At 48.6% G+C, this 13,023-nt stretch overlaps 1 protein-coding gene across 5 annotated transcripts in view; it reads left to right on the forward strand.

Annotated features, from left to right (window-relative positions):
- CDK5RAP2 (CDK5 regulatory subunit associated protein 2) overlaps nt 1-13,023 on the forward strand; it is a 175,551-nt gene that overhangs the window by 77,452 nt on the left and 85,076 nt on the right. For all 5 annotated transcript variants that reach the window (XM_073905824.1, XM_073905826.1, XM_073905827.1 and 2 more), the window contains 3 exons: nt 746-886; nt 8,070-8,167; nt 12,567-12,697. In XM_073905824.1, coding sequence (XP_073761925.1) covers nt 746-886; nt 8,070-8,167; nt 12,567-12,697 — 370 coding nt within the window. The remainder of the gene's footprint in view (nt 1-745; nt 887-8,069; nt 8,168-12,566; nt 12,698-13,023) is intronic.

Genomic DNA, 13,023 nt, shown 5'->3' on the forward strand with positions numbered 1-13,023 from the left:
CTTGCCCTTAATTTCTGACCTAGAGTGGACAGAGACCTCGTTAAGGAGTTACTAGGTTTTAAATAGTTAGGAATAGATTTTATGCTTGAACTTGGCCAAAAGACCGGAGAGACGGTCTCCAGTCCAGTCCTGTTGTTGAATGCCAGATCTTCTGAAGGGGTCAGTGAGGTGCATCATCACGAAGCACCCTTTCACATGTGACCAGACCCCAAAACAACATTTACAGCCTTTCTTCCTAGAAGTCAAATCTCCTCGTAGATATGGATGGTTCAAGTTTTGTCAAATTTGTGATGTTTTGAGAGAGACTGGGTTTTGTTGGGTTGTGATACGCAGTTCCTCTAATCACCACGGTAACCCCGTAGGCTAGGAAACAGACCCAGAGACCACACCTTGGCCGAGGGTGACCCAGCATGGAAACCCTGTCCCATGGCGCCAGAGCCTGGGCTTGGTCCTCCATCCCCGCCGGGTGGCTGGGGAGAAGGGCGGTGGGGAGAAGGGCGCTTTGTAATGACCGCCACCACCCCTGCCTACGCCATGGCTGTGGGCTGCGTTTCCCCTGGTGGTAAATAACAAATGCACTTGCATTATTTTTGTAATTGCCTACTATTTGGGGATGATGGAAATTTTTTCGAGGAAAATAATGTCAAGAAAAAAATAAGATATTTTCCCTTAAAGAGTTTTGCACAATCTGTTAATATTTTTTCTCTTGGTGAAAACTTCCTCATGATTTGTTTTGTTTCCTTAGAAATTCAGTGAAAAAGGGTCAGAAGCAGTACAGCAGAATTGTCCTTCACAGACTGGCGGAGAGCTCAGGGTCAGGACTGAGGGCTTACCAGCAAAGTGCTCTTTGCAGCGGTCACCAGGCGGACACCGCATCTTCTCGGAGGTAAGCTTGACTAGACTTGGACGTCCGCAGGTGAATTCATGTTGTTTCTGACGTGTGTATGATAACGCCTCCTACCTAGAGCCCCTCCAGTTCCTTCCTGCCAGTGATTGAACTTATAAGAGGTTAGGAGGAGGGTTCTTAGTCTGTCCGCCTTATAGGTGAGTACCCTTGGGCTGAGTGCTGGTATTTGCACCACACAGGAAACTGGTAAATCACACTCGCTGGGGATGAGCCTCCTGTTTGCTGTCCCAGCGTTCACCTCTCAACTGTGTAATCTCTGTCTATGTCATTTCTATGTTAAGAAAATCTTCCTGTCCAAATACACACAAAAACTGGCCCAGCAGACCCTTCCTGGTGTGGCCTCAGGTTGCTCTCTGTCATCTCGAACTACAGCTGACTTCTTGCAGATTCCTGAAAACACTGTGTTTGCACCTCTCCCTGTGCCTTTGCGTGTGCTGTTCCATCTCCTGGAACAGCTTTTCTCTCCTTGTTTGCTGGGTGACTCCTGAAAAGGTACCCCTGAAAGTACCCCTCTGGTGTCACCCTTCCCTGAGCCTGCTCGGTAGTGACATACCCTCTTCCTCCCTGGGACTCGGCACTTTGCACGCCCATCCTTGTGTTGATGTTATAGGATCCACCTTCCTGCTGCCCCTCACTCGAGCCCCTACACAACCAGGGATGGGCACCTCGGCATAGGGAACTAGGATTCGTATCTAAATCCCAATGCCTAGCCCAGTCTTTGGCCTAGTACATAAGTGTTTGTTGAGTGAGTGATTAGATTGGCTTGGGAGGGATGCATACAGATATGTTCTTGCATATAATGCGGCTTGGCAACCAGATATGGGAAAGGGAAGGAGCTCATTGTAGGCCAAGTTTTGTTTTTTTAAACCTGGCTTTAATTAAGTTCATACATTCAGAAGACAGAGAACTCTCTTACGCAAATTAGTTCTTTGATGAATGGCTCCGATCATGACTTGTGGTTTTGTGAAGGGGGATTCTCAAAATAATTAACAACCGGTGCAGCAACGGGCATAGGCATCAGAACAGACTTGGGCAGTAGGGCCGGGGTACCGGCCCCCGTGCCAGGGAGCAGCCCTCTAGTTACTGGCTCTTGGAGAGGTCCCTGAGGCCCTTGAGCGTGGTTGGGGAGGATGGCTCAGGGGTCATTCTGCGGCTGGTGCCGTGTGGTAGCCAGTACTAGCCATCGCACTGTGGACCAGCTCGGCGTTGGCCCCGGTCTGGAGGGCATTGGTGGCTGGCAGTGGGGACTTTTTCTTAATTCTGACCATTCATGGACTTGCATTTGGCCATTTCTCTTGAATAAAAGTGTCAGCATAGAGTAGTGGAACCCCTGGGCTGGGCCAGAAGCGGGGAGGCCAGGATATTTCTCTTGGTTCTGTTACCACCTGGGGGATGTCGAGCATGTCCAATAACTAAATCTCAGGGGGCTAATATTTTGTGAGTCAAGCTTCCATATAGTTACTTGATTTTGACCAAATTTAATTGGGTGTTAAGATGCACACCAACCTGGCGGCGCCTTGGTGGCTCAGTCAGTTAAGCGTCCAACTCTTGGTTTTGGCTCAGGTCATGATCTCAGGGTCTTGAGATTGAGCCCCCACATGGGGCTCCATGCTCAGCATGGAGTATGCTTGAGATTCTCTCCCTCTCCCTCCATTCTGCCCCTCCCCTGCTCACACTCTCTCTAATAAATAAATAAAATCTTAAAAAAAAAAAAAAACCTGTAATAAGGCACAGTTCAGTGTTTTGAAACAAGATATCAGCCTGTCAGGGTGTTTTTAGATGGACAGTTCCTCACTGATGTGAATGCATTTTGTCAGACTTTGCTATTTTGAATCCTGTTTTGGTCATATAAAATGTGTCGAAATGTTGAAGGAAATGTTTATAGATTTATTGAACAGGCTGAGTGTTTTACAGTTTAATTTCACAAGTTTGATCAGCTACCACTTTTTTGGTTTCTTGCGCTGGGCGCTGTCTGCACTTCACAGAACCGCACGTAAAAAGTCCTATCATTTTCGGTTACATTTAGATCCTGGTGATGTTTCAATTACTGTGCAAAATGCCCTAGTATTTTAGCAAAGGCTTTAATTCTGTTCTGCAAGACTAATTGCAAATTGTGGATAAAGAATTATAAATGATCATTTTGGAATTATAAATTTCTAGGTGCCCGTCTACCCAGTCCTAACTGTTGCAGCCTATGGTTTTCTTCCCCTCAAGAAAGGTGTGCTGTAGTTTTTTCTCTGTAGAAAAGGTGGATTTCCCCTGCTGTGCCCTTGTCCACTTCGTGTTGATTTAGGGTTTATCCTCTGCCCATTTCTACAAAGAACTTGAGGCTGTGATGAGGTCTCCACGGACTCGGGGCAGTCTTTTTTGCCTCTAATAACTGTGTGATCCTGAGAATTAATGCTGGATGATCAGGGAATTGAAGAACAGGGAGGAAAGCACACTGACCGTATTTAACTTGCTGCAGCCAGAGATTTATAGCCTGGCTGTTGACATGGAGGGACATCACTGCTGAATTTCCCGAGTATTAAAATAAATGTCTTTGTTGCTGAGCTGTGACATAGCTACCAAAGTAGACACCATCCATCTACCAGGCCACTAAATTGCCCTGCTTACCAAGAAGTGAGCCATTAAGCTTTCTCTTTACATATCTGCTATGTCTTCAGGTTGTGGTCTGCGTATTACATGTGTTTCCTTCAAGTCATTACGGAAACGATGCAGAGTAGGGAATGGGCTCTGGATTTGGTGTTGGAATGTCAGTTCTTCTTCTTTCTAGCTCTCTGACCTTGGGCAGGTCACTTAATCTCTCTGAAACCCACCTTCCTGATGTGTAGATGGGGGAATTGCATGCTTACCTCCTGATAGGATTGGAAATAATCCGATGCATTAGTTATTAGTTAAGACTCTTCTGGGTGTAAGCTGTAGGATCCAACATTGAGTAGCGTGGTCACAGCGACAATGGTGAAAGGGAGTATTTATTGGGAGTGTGCTGGGGGCTCTCCCAGGTGCCCGGGGAGAGCTGAGTAGCCATGTCTCAGGGTGAAACAGCAGAAGTCTTAGACTCTGGGACTCTGTGTTTGATGCGATGCACACCCAGCATCCCAGACTTCTGGTTTCTCAGTTGAAATCTCTGAATCTGGAGAGAGAATCGTACTGGTTTAGTGTGAGTCCCGGGGGCTGGCTCCGTGAGAGAGTGGTCTTCCAGTGTCTTTCCCATGTTTTAGGAACAGTTTTCAGATGAGACAGGGGAATGGTGGTGAGCTGGATGGTCACACCAAGGGCCATGGAGAACAAACTACAGAGTCAGACTCAAGTAGTTGTAAGGCGGTCGTGGTCTTCTTTGGGATGAGAGCCCCCTGTCTGGGTTGTTTCTTGTTTGGAGGGGCAGCAGAGGGGGTTGGGGGTGGCTTGTTCCTGCTGAGCAGGTGCTTCTTGTCACTCCCCTCAGGGCAGCCTGGCCCACTGCCTCTAGGCCGAGGAGATCTACTGGTTTGTCAGCTCTGCTGAGGGAGCCAAATGACTTCATTCTAATGGGGCATGATTCAACGCAGGGGAATAGGTGATTGATGAAATGGGACCCAAATGGCTCTGAAGAGTTCATTTATTTAACATGGGTGAGCTATTTGCTTCTAGGAAGACGTTGACTCTCTCTGACTTCCATTATGCAAAATAGCCACAGGAATCTCTGTTCTTAAGATTCACGTTGGTCCCTGTGTTTTCCTCTTACCAATTTAATCATTGGGTCAGCAAGTGTCTGTGGCAGCATTTGGTCTGCACCAGGTACTGTGCCTGGCTTGGAACTTGGCTGCCCGGAAGGGGCCCACGGACCTGTCAGCGGGTGGTCGGTACACTAGCTCTGGGTGAGAGTGAACCAGAGTGCCCTGGGGGCCAGAAGAGAGCATTTCTCTCAGTCAAGGAAGGCTTCCTGGTGAGAATTTGGCCTAAGCAGATCCTATAAAGTGCTGGGAGTGTGTCAGTGGAGAGGGGTGAATGATGGTCTGTGCAGAGGGGGAGGAGTTCCCCCCTGGAGCGCAGATGGAGGGGTTCCTTCGTTCCACTGAGAAGGAAGAGCGGGGAGAAAGGAAGTGCAGGTGTGGTCAACTGGCAGGTGGAGGGTCGGGGCTTAGGAGAGCAGGTTTGGAAGGGCCGCTAGCAAGAAGGGTAGAAGGGGGCGGAGCCAGGCCTCCAGGCCCTGGCCTTGCAGGGCAGTCCTCTGGGGCCCGGCCCACTGCCATCCAGTTAAGATACAGGGGCCGTGGAGTCAGGATTGTTTCACTGGGCACACGCATTCCACACCTGGAGTCTACTCCATCCAGCAGAATTCCGTATTTACCCGTTTTCTTTTCCTAGCCCTTCTTGGCTGGCTTTGAAGTTACATACCGAAGCACGAATTCTGACTGCCACTTATTAGCTGGATGGACTCAAATATTCTTTTCTCAGAGAATCATTTTTTTCATCTGAAAAATGGGAAGATTGATACACCTCCCTGGTTTCATTTAGAAATATGTGTAAAGCTCCTTAGCGGAGCCCCAGGACATAGGAATAGAAGTTATGGCTGACATTTACCAAGTGTTTACTTTGTGCCAGGCATCACTGTGAGAACTTTGTATAGATTAGCTCATTAAATCTCCACAACCCTCTGAGCCATGTAGACTCATTACTTTCATATATAGGAACGAATATTGAAACACAGAGAGGTTGAGGAACTTGCTCAAGGTCACACAGTGAGGTTGCACACTCTTAACCATCACTGCCCTTCATGGTAGGTGCTCAAGAAGCAGTAGGCTTTTTTATTTTCTTCGATGCTTTTGGCTGCCTTTTACTTGGTTGATAGTGACGGTGTGACCCTGCCAAGCACCGCAGTGCTTTGCATCCACTATGGACCATTGATGGATGGACTGAAGAGCACGGGCCTCAGAGCCTGGGTGCCTGGGTCCACACTCTGCCTCTCCCCCTGACCTTGGGCCTGCTGGTGGCCTTCTGTGCCACAGTTCCCTCTTCACGGAAATGAGGCGAGGGGTGACACCCAGGCTCATTGGGTTGTTGTGCGGACTCGACATGAAAAAGCCCGGGGAGCACTGAGCATGGCGGCTGACATTGTCTTGTTATCCTGTTAAATTCTTCCCCGGGCTCTTCTCTGGGACGCTCTGTCGACACACATGGTGTGTACAGGAGGGAGCTGAGAGAGTTCCACATGACACCGTCACTGTGCACGAGAGGCATATGGGAGCTCCTTGTGCCAGTGACATGTGGCATGATTTACAAAAGGGCCTGACATTTCTAGCAGTCTGGGTAACTAACTTATCATGACCAGACTGGTGGTTTAGCATTTGCAACCCTTCCCCCTAGCAGGTGGTGCCTCTGCCTTGTTTTGTTCCGGGCTAGAAGCATAGCAGTGTTCCTGCAGGTCAGGGGCTCATGACCTTTTCTTGCCCTCTGCATCCCTGCCATAGTCTGATGAAGCCAGGGATCTCTTCCCTGAAAAAGGATTTAAATGCATAAAATATGTGCACGGGATTGTAAAGGAAACCAGTTACTTTGAAATTCGGTCATCAGAATATTTAAAAATATGCTCTGGAAGTGGTGCTTCTTTATTAATGCGTTCAACAACAAGATTGCATGTTGGGTTTAGTGACTGCTATAGTTTTGAAGTAGTGATAAGAATAAATATTTTAAGATACTTGAGATACCTGTAACATACACAAAGTAACTGTTTCTTTTGATGACCGGGTCACAGGAAAACACGGACCCTGCTCTAGCAGCAGTGGTAGTCCTGCAGTTTCCGTGGGGTTAAGAACCCCTGTCCTAGGTGGTATCTTAACTTCAGGACAAAGCCTAGGTCAGCGTGAACTACAAGGGCTGCTCGCAGTGCCCGACTACCGATACTGAGTGAGAGTCCCCCTCCAGCATTCAGGGAGCATTGGTCCATGGAGGACACTGTGCCAGATATTCTGCAAGTTAACTCTTGATTTTCACGTTCTTTTCTTATTTTGAAGTAATGTCAAATTTAGAGGCACGTTTCAAGAATCAAGGATTTTACTTCTCCCGAGACATCTGAGAGTAAGTCGCCCACGTGAAGCCCTGTCACCTCTGAATACTTTAGTGTGTACTTCCTAGTAGCAGGGACACTGTCCTGCGTAACCCAGCACAGCCATCAGGAGCGGGGAATTAGCAGACTCTTCCCTATCCGCTGCCCCTCAGCCTCGCTGGTGTCCCACTGCTTGTCCCACAAAGCCCCTCGTAGCCAAAGGACCAGTTCAGGACCACACGTTTCTTGCTCTGTCTTGATTCTTTAGTCTTCAATCTGGAAAAGTTTCTCAGTCTTCCCTTGACTTTCATGCCCTTCACACTCTGGAAGCGTCCAAGCCACCTGTTGTCGTGTCCTTCAGCTGGGCTTTGTCTGATACTGCCTGGTTGATTGGGTTCAGGTAGGTGTCTTTGGCAGAAGTGTCCTCTCGTTGTGTCCTGTCTGAGGGTACACGACTTAGATTGGTCTCCTTGCTGGCCATGCTGACTTTGATGACTTTATGAAGGTCGTGTCCGCTAGGTGTCTTGACTCCACGGTTCCAGTTTTTCCCTGTCATTAATGAGTATTTTGAGGTGTGTTGAGTCTCTGTAAATATCCTGATGTTCTTCAGACTTTCACCCTCTGGTTTTAGCTAGTCACCTCAGGTCACATGGCTGGTAAGTAGCAGAGATCCATCTCAGCTCCCTTGGTCATCATTCTGTTTGGGATGCCTTTAGAGCGTGGCTCAGTTGACCTTTTCTGTTTCAGTGTAAGTCCCTTGTCCCTAATACCAGGTTTGGGTTGATGAACTTCTTGTCTTTGGAGCAAGCACAGGTGTGGAAAGGCACTGTTTGTAGTGTTGAGAAAGCGATGACCAGCAGCTCTGAGGCTGTGTGGGGCAGCAACAATGCTCCTTCTGTAGCTGCTGTTCAGTCTTGGAAGCGCCGCTCTCAGCTTTGTTCCGAGAGCCATGGTGACAGTCATTCCCCCACTCCTCCTGCAGGTGGTGCTCTCTGACTGTGGCCTGAGCCAGGGCCTGGCACCCGGGATCTCCTCCGTCTGGATTTATAAACTACCCACATATGTTTGCATAATATCAGGATGTACTCTTTTGAAATTCTTCCCTTCATGTCAGATACCCATTGTCATTTCCAGGAAAAGCAGCAATTAGACTATGAAGAGCTGATTCAGGTCTTAAAGAAGGAGCAGGACATCTATACTCATCTGGTAAAATCTCTGCAGGACCCAGACAGGTAAGGTCACTGTTTGGACTTCATACACATACGCAGACACATGTATTTTGAATAAATATGGTTGGTGTCTGAGGCCGCAAAGCCTTCCCCGTTTGCTTAGGAAGCTTAAAGTGCTTGGATGATGGTTGCCCTACTGAAATCACATACCCATATTTTATATCAAGAATTGTCTGATTTGGGGCACCTGGGTGGCTCAGTTGGTTGAACATCTGACTCTTGATTTTGGCTCAGGTCATGATCTCAGGGTCATGAGACTGAGCCCCATGTCAGGCTCCACGCTCAGTGCAGAATCTGTTTGAGATTCTCTCTCTCCCTCTCCTACTGCCCCTCCCCCCAGGCACTTTCTCTCTTTCTCTCAAATAAATAAATCTTTCAAAAAGAGAATTGTCTGATTTTTGGATTGTTTGATTTTTTTATTCTAATGAACATAGGATAAAAATAGTGTAATAATAATTACTCGTTTTTATTGTACTTTATCACAGATGTAGAAGGTGCTTCCATGTGTATTATCTCATACGATCCTCATAGCTGTTCTGTGAGGTACTATTGTTAACCCTGTGTCCCATGAGGCCATGGACACTGAGAGAGGTTAGGTGACTTGTCCAAAGTTACACAGGTGGTGAGTGACCACACAGGGACTCAACCAAGCTTCTGTGTCCTGGAGTGATTTGCCTCTTTATAGGATTGCTGAGATGATCTGGTGCTAGTGAGGTGTGGTGATGAGAGCCTGCTGTAGGCGCGTGGTCTTGCTCTATCCTAGCTCTGTGTCTACAGGCAAGTGGGCCCCTCTGGGCCTCTGTTTGCCAGTGCAGACTTGGTCTAAGTGATTTCTCACATTACGACCTCCCCTGTCTACACACGGGCTAGTTACAGGTGAAAGGATACAGGGTCTGGGGTTCATTTCAGAACCGTACAGAAGCAGAGGAAGTGGGTGGGATACTGATGGAACAGGAGTGGTCAGGGCTGGGGTGTGGATAGATGGGGAGGGGCTCGTGTATGAGCTTGTCTTCATTTGTATATGTTTACAAATTTCCAGAGTAAAAAGTTAAAATATCCCCCCTCGCTGCTCCTTCTCTGAAGTCTTTCACTCCGGGGGATGGTCTTCACTGTTGCGGGCTGCATGCCCTCCTGCCTCTGCCTTCGCACGGGCCCCCACACCCTACCATTGTCTCCAGAGGCCCTTGAGAATTCGTCTGGAGGGCTGCCCTTGTGAGGAGACTGTCGTCGCTGTTTGTCTGCCCTCACAGCTGCCCCGGCCACCCTTTGGGCGCTTGTCTGTAACCAGCCTGCCCCTCGTCGGGGCTGCACGCTGTCTCCTCAGCAGCTCCCATTTCCCAGCGCCTGTCGCCGTGGCTGGGGTGGAGTGGGCACATGGGATGTGTTGAGTGGATGAGGACCCCCCCCCCAACACCCGTGTCCAGTCTTCTGAGATAGGAGATCATTTTCAGATTTGTTGATCTGAAGTGAGTTTAGAGAAAACAGAAGCATGCTGATGAAATTCTGGGAGTAGGCATCACTCTCTAAAAATGAGCCTTTTCCAGAAGCCCTGGCTGCTCGGCATTTCTGCCGGGGGGGGGGGGTGGCGAGTGAAGCTGGGAACTGGGGTGGGGGGTGGGGACGGGCCAAGTCCCAGGCAGCTCCTCTGGGTCCTGTGCTGTGTGGGATGCTTCACAGCATCTCAGCTTTTACTCCTGCTTCCAGAAGCGCCCTCCCCTGCGCCGCATGACGGCCAGCAGTGTCTCCAGATAGGGCCACATATCTCTCGGGAGGTTAGATTGTCCCCGGATGGGAATCACTGCTGTAAGTCAGGAGAGTCAGAAAGTTTGGCTTACAAACGTCCTCTTTTGTTTGGGAGGCGCTCGGATATGTGGGAGGAGGGAAGTAATGCCCGTTGAGTGTCTCGTGTGTGTTTGGCTTTATGCGAAACTCTTACCCAATGCTGGAAACGGTCCTGAAGGGAAGGTTTTATCCCCATTCCACAGATGAGGAAGGCAGGTGGGACTCCGGCAGTTTAACCGACCTGCGCGGGGCCGGCAGCGGGGCCGTGTGGAGCGCTGCTCTGTCTCATCTCGGCCACCCCCTCCTCCTGCCGCCCTGCAGGAGGAGGACCGCACGAGGCCCTGGAGTTAGGGAAACATAAAGGAGCGGCGCGGGGCAGTGGCTGTGTACTTTTCACCCTGTCAGAAGACGGAAGAGGGGGTGAAGCAGTCCGCGCTCCTCAGCCCTGACCGCAGCAGCTTGGCTGCAGCAGTCCCCTTTCTCCCCCGGCCTAAGTGTCTCTGCAGCGCGACTGCGTCCCGGCGCGAGCTCTGGCACCTCTGTGAGGTTATCCATCAGCCTTACAAATGGATCATTATGATTGTCTCACACTGGAACTAGGTACAGGTTGCTGGTGGGGCCCCTTCCCTGGCAAGAAGACTGCTTCACAATGCACCGTTGTCAAAGCGGCGAGCATAGAAGATTAGACATCATGGTTTATTTTCCTTCCGATCTATGTGGATTTATCTGTGCAGTTCGATGCATGGAGCTGGAAGAAATCTCTGAAGGAAGTGTGGGGCTCGAGTCAGTAGCACAGACATTTGGAGCAGTAGCTCCTAGCCATTTTGGGGCTCTGGACCCCTTTTGAAGAATCTGATGAAAGCTAATGGGCCCTCTCTTTAGAATCATCAACATATTCTTAAATTTTTGCAGATAGTCTCAAGGTGTTGATGGACCCTCTTAGGGAACTATAGGTCAGACACTGGACAGGGAGTGATGTACTTCTCAGGATTTAAAAAAGGAGGCTTTCTGATTTGTTAATGTGTTTTGCTGATCTTGAAAAATGTTCATATACTTTAACCCAGTAATTGCACTGCTGGGAATCGGGCTTAAGAAATGAACCTGAATGTGAAAGGCTTTAGGCACAGAGATGTTCAGGGAAACATCATTTGTGTTATACAGATGTTGGCTGGGGTCTCTGTTCCTCTGAGAGCTGGGTGCACTCAGGTCAGATCCCTGCCAGGTGCCACATCAGGAGGAAGCCAGAGCCCATCTGGTGGGTCTGTGCTGCCCAAATCAGTAGCCACTAACCAGGGGACTATCGACATTGGAACGAAGAAAAATTATCCATTCAGTTCCTCAGTATGTTAGCTGCATTTCAACTGCTCAGTAGGCACACTTAGCTAGTGGCTACTGTATTAGGGCATATGCAGAGTACTTCTAACTTCCAGAAAGTTCTGTTGAACAGCACCCCGGGATTCCTGCAGATTCTGGGAGGTGTGCATTTTCATGGCCTTTTCTGAATTCTGGGTTGCTGGTCTCACGCAGACTCTGTGCAGGTTACACTGTGTCACACTGACCCAGATGTGAGACTTGGCACGCCCCACCCTGAATACAAATCCATCACACTCTGTGTTTGTGAATGGGGCTGACCTATCAAAGCAGAGTTCTGTTGGCCCCTAAAGTGGTCCCTTCCTCCCTCCTATTATCAACTCCGTCTCTTTCTTTTCTTTTTTCACTTCCTTCCTGCCCCTCAGTTTCACCCCCAGTACCATGTCTTTCAGGAGTGACACGTTCACCCTTCTCCCTCGTCTCCTCTTTTGAAGCTTGGTGCCAGGTGACACTGAGGCTCTGGAGAGCCTCCCCTTCCACACCCAAGTCCTTGCAAGGCATTACTCCAAACAGAGAAACAATCTGGGGAATGACATGATTTCTCCCTATTTACACCTGTAGCAAAAACTTGGAAATGACCCAGATGTCCACTAATAAGAGGATGAGTTCAAGTAAACGGTGGGACATTCACCTGATTAATATTACGTAGTCATTGAAAATGATGCTTGTAAATAATTTCCAAAAATGTAAGGAAATACTTAAGTGAGGAACACACAATTCAGTGTCATACGTCAAGTATTATTTTCACCTTGTAAAAATACTCAGGGAAGAAGAATGGGGAGGAAATGCAGTCTGGAGGCGCCTGGCTGGCTCAGGCAGTAGAGTGTGCGACTCTTGATCTTGGGGTTGTGAGTTCGAGTCCCACGTTGGGTAGAGAGATTAATTAAAAATACATAAAGTCTTAAAAAAAAAACAAAAAGGCATGCAGCCTGCCCCATGTTAATTGGTGGTGGGATCCTGGTAGTTCTTGTTTTCTTACGCTTTTGTATTTTAGATTTCCCATAAATGTATTTACTTGTATAACCAGAAAAAAGCCCACCGATGACCTAATAATCAAGGGGAGTCTGGCTGGCTTTTGTATCTTAAAGCACAAATAGGTCTGTTTAAAAATGGCTGGTGTGTTCGGGTGACGTATGGATGTGTTGAGTCACCATATTTATTCTACACCCGAAGCTGATATTACCTTGCATGTTACCTAACTAGAATTTAAATAAAAACTTAAATTTTCCGGGGTCTTCATTTTACCAAGTATCAACAGCCTGCAGGCTGAGTTAAACGGCATTTTCGCTCTGCGGAAGCAGCTGGAGCAGGACGTGCTCTCCTATCGGAATTTGCAAAAGACCCTGGAGGAGCAGATCAGTGAAATTCGGAGGCGGGAAGGTGCGTGCTCTCTTGTATGTGTTTCTCTCCGGTTTTCCCGTTGTGGAGGGTCTTGGCTGAACTTTAAGAGAGTCTTAAAACTCTAGTACGGGATGAGGAGCCCACAGGATTTCATCTGGGTTCCTCTTTTTTTGTGGTGACCGTGTTAATGTTGGCCCTGCCAGTCTGTGTGTGTCTGGCTTTGGCCGTCATGCAAGGGGTCAGCGTGTTGTGTCTGTTTGCCTAGCGGGACACCCACTGCAGAGTCTGGACCACACAGACACGTGCCGCTGAGATTGCTGTTTCGTGGTGAAACTTTGCTCTTAGCAAAGAGCACGCACCACAAG

The sequence above is a fragment of the Callorhinus ursinus genome, unplaced genomic scaffold (genome assembly GCF_003265705.2).
Source record: "Callorhinus ursinus isolate GAN/ISIS: 27379988/994484 unplaced genomic scaffold, GSC_fseal_2.0 scaffold24, whole genome shotgun sequence".
In the NCBI taxonomy this organism is placed as follows: Eukaryota; Metazoa; Chordata; class Mammalia; order Carnivora; family Otariidae; genus Callorhinus; species Callorhinus ursinus.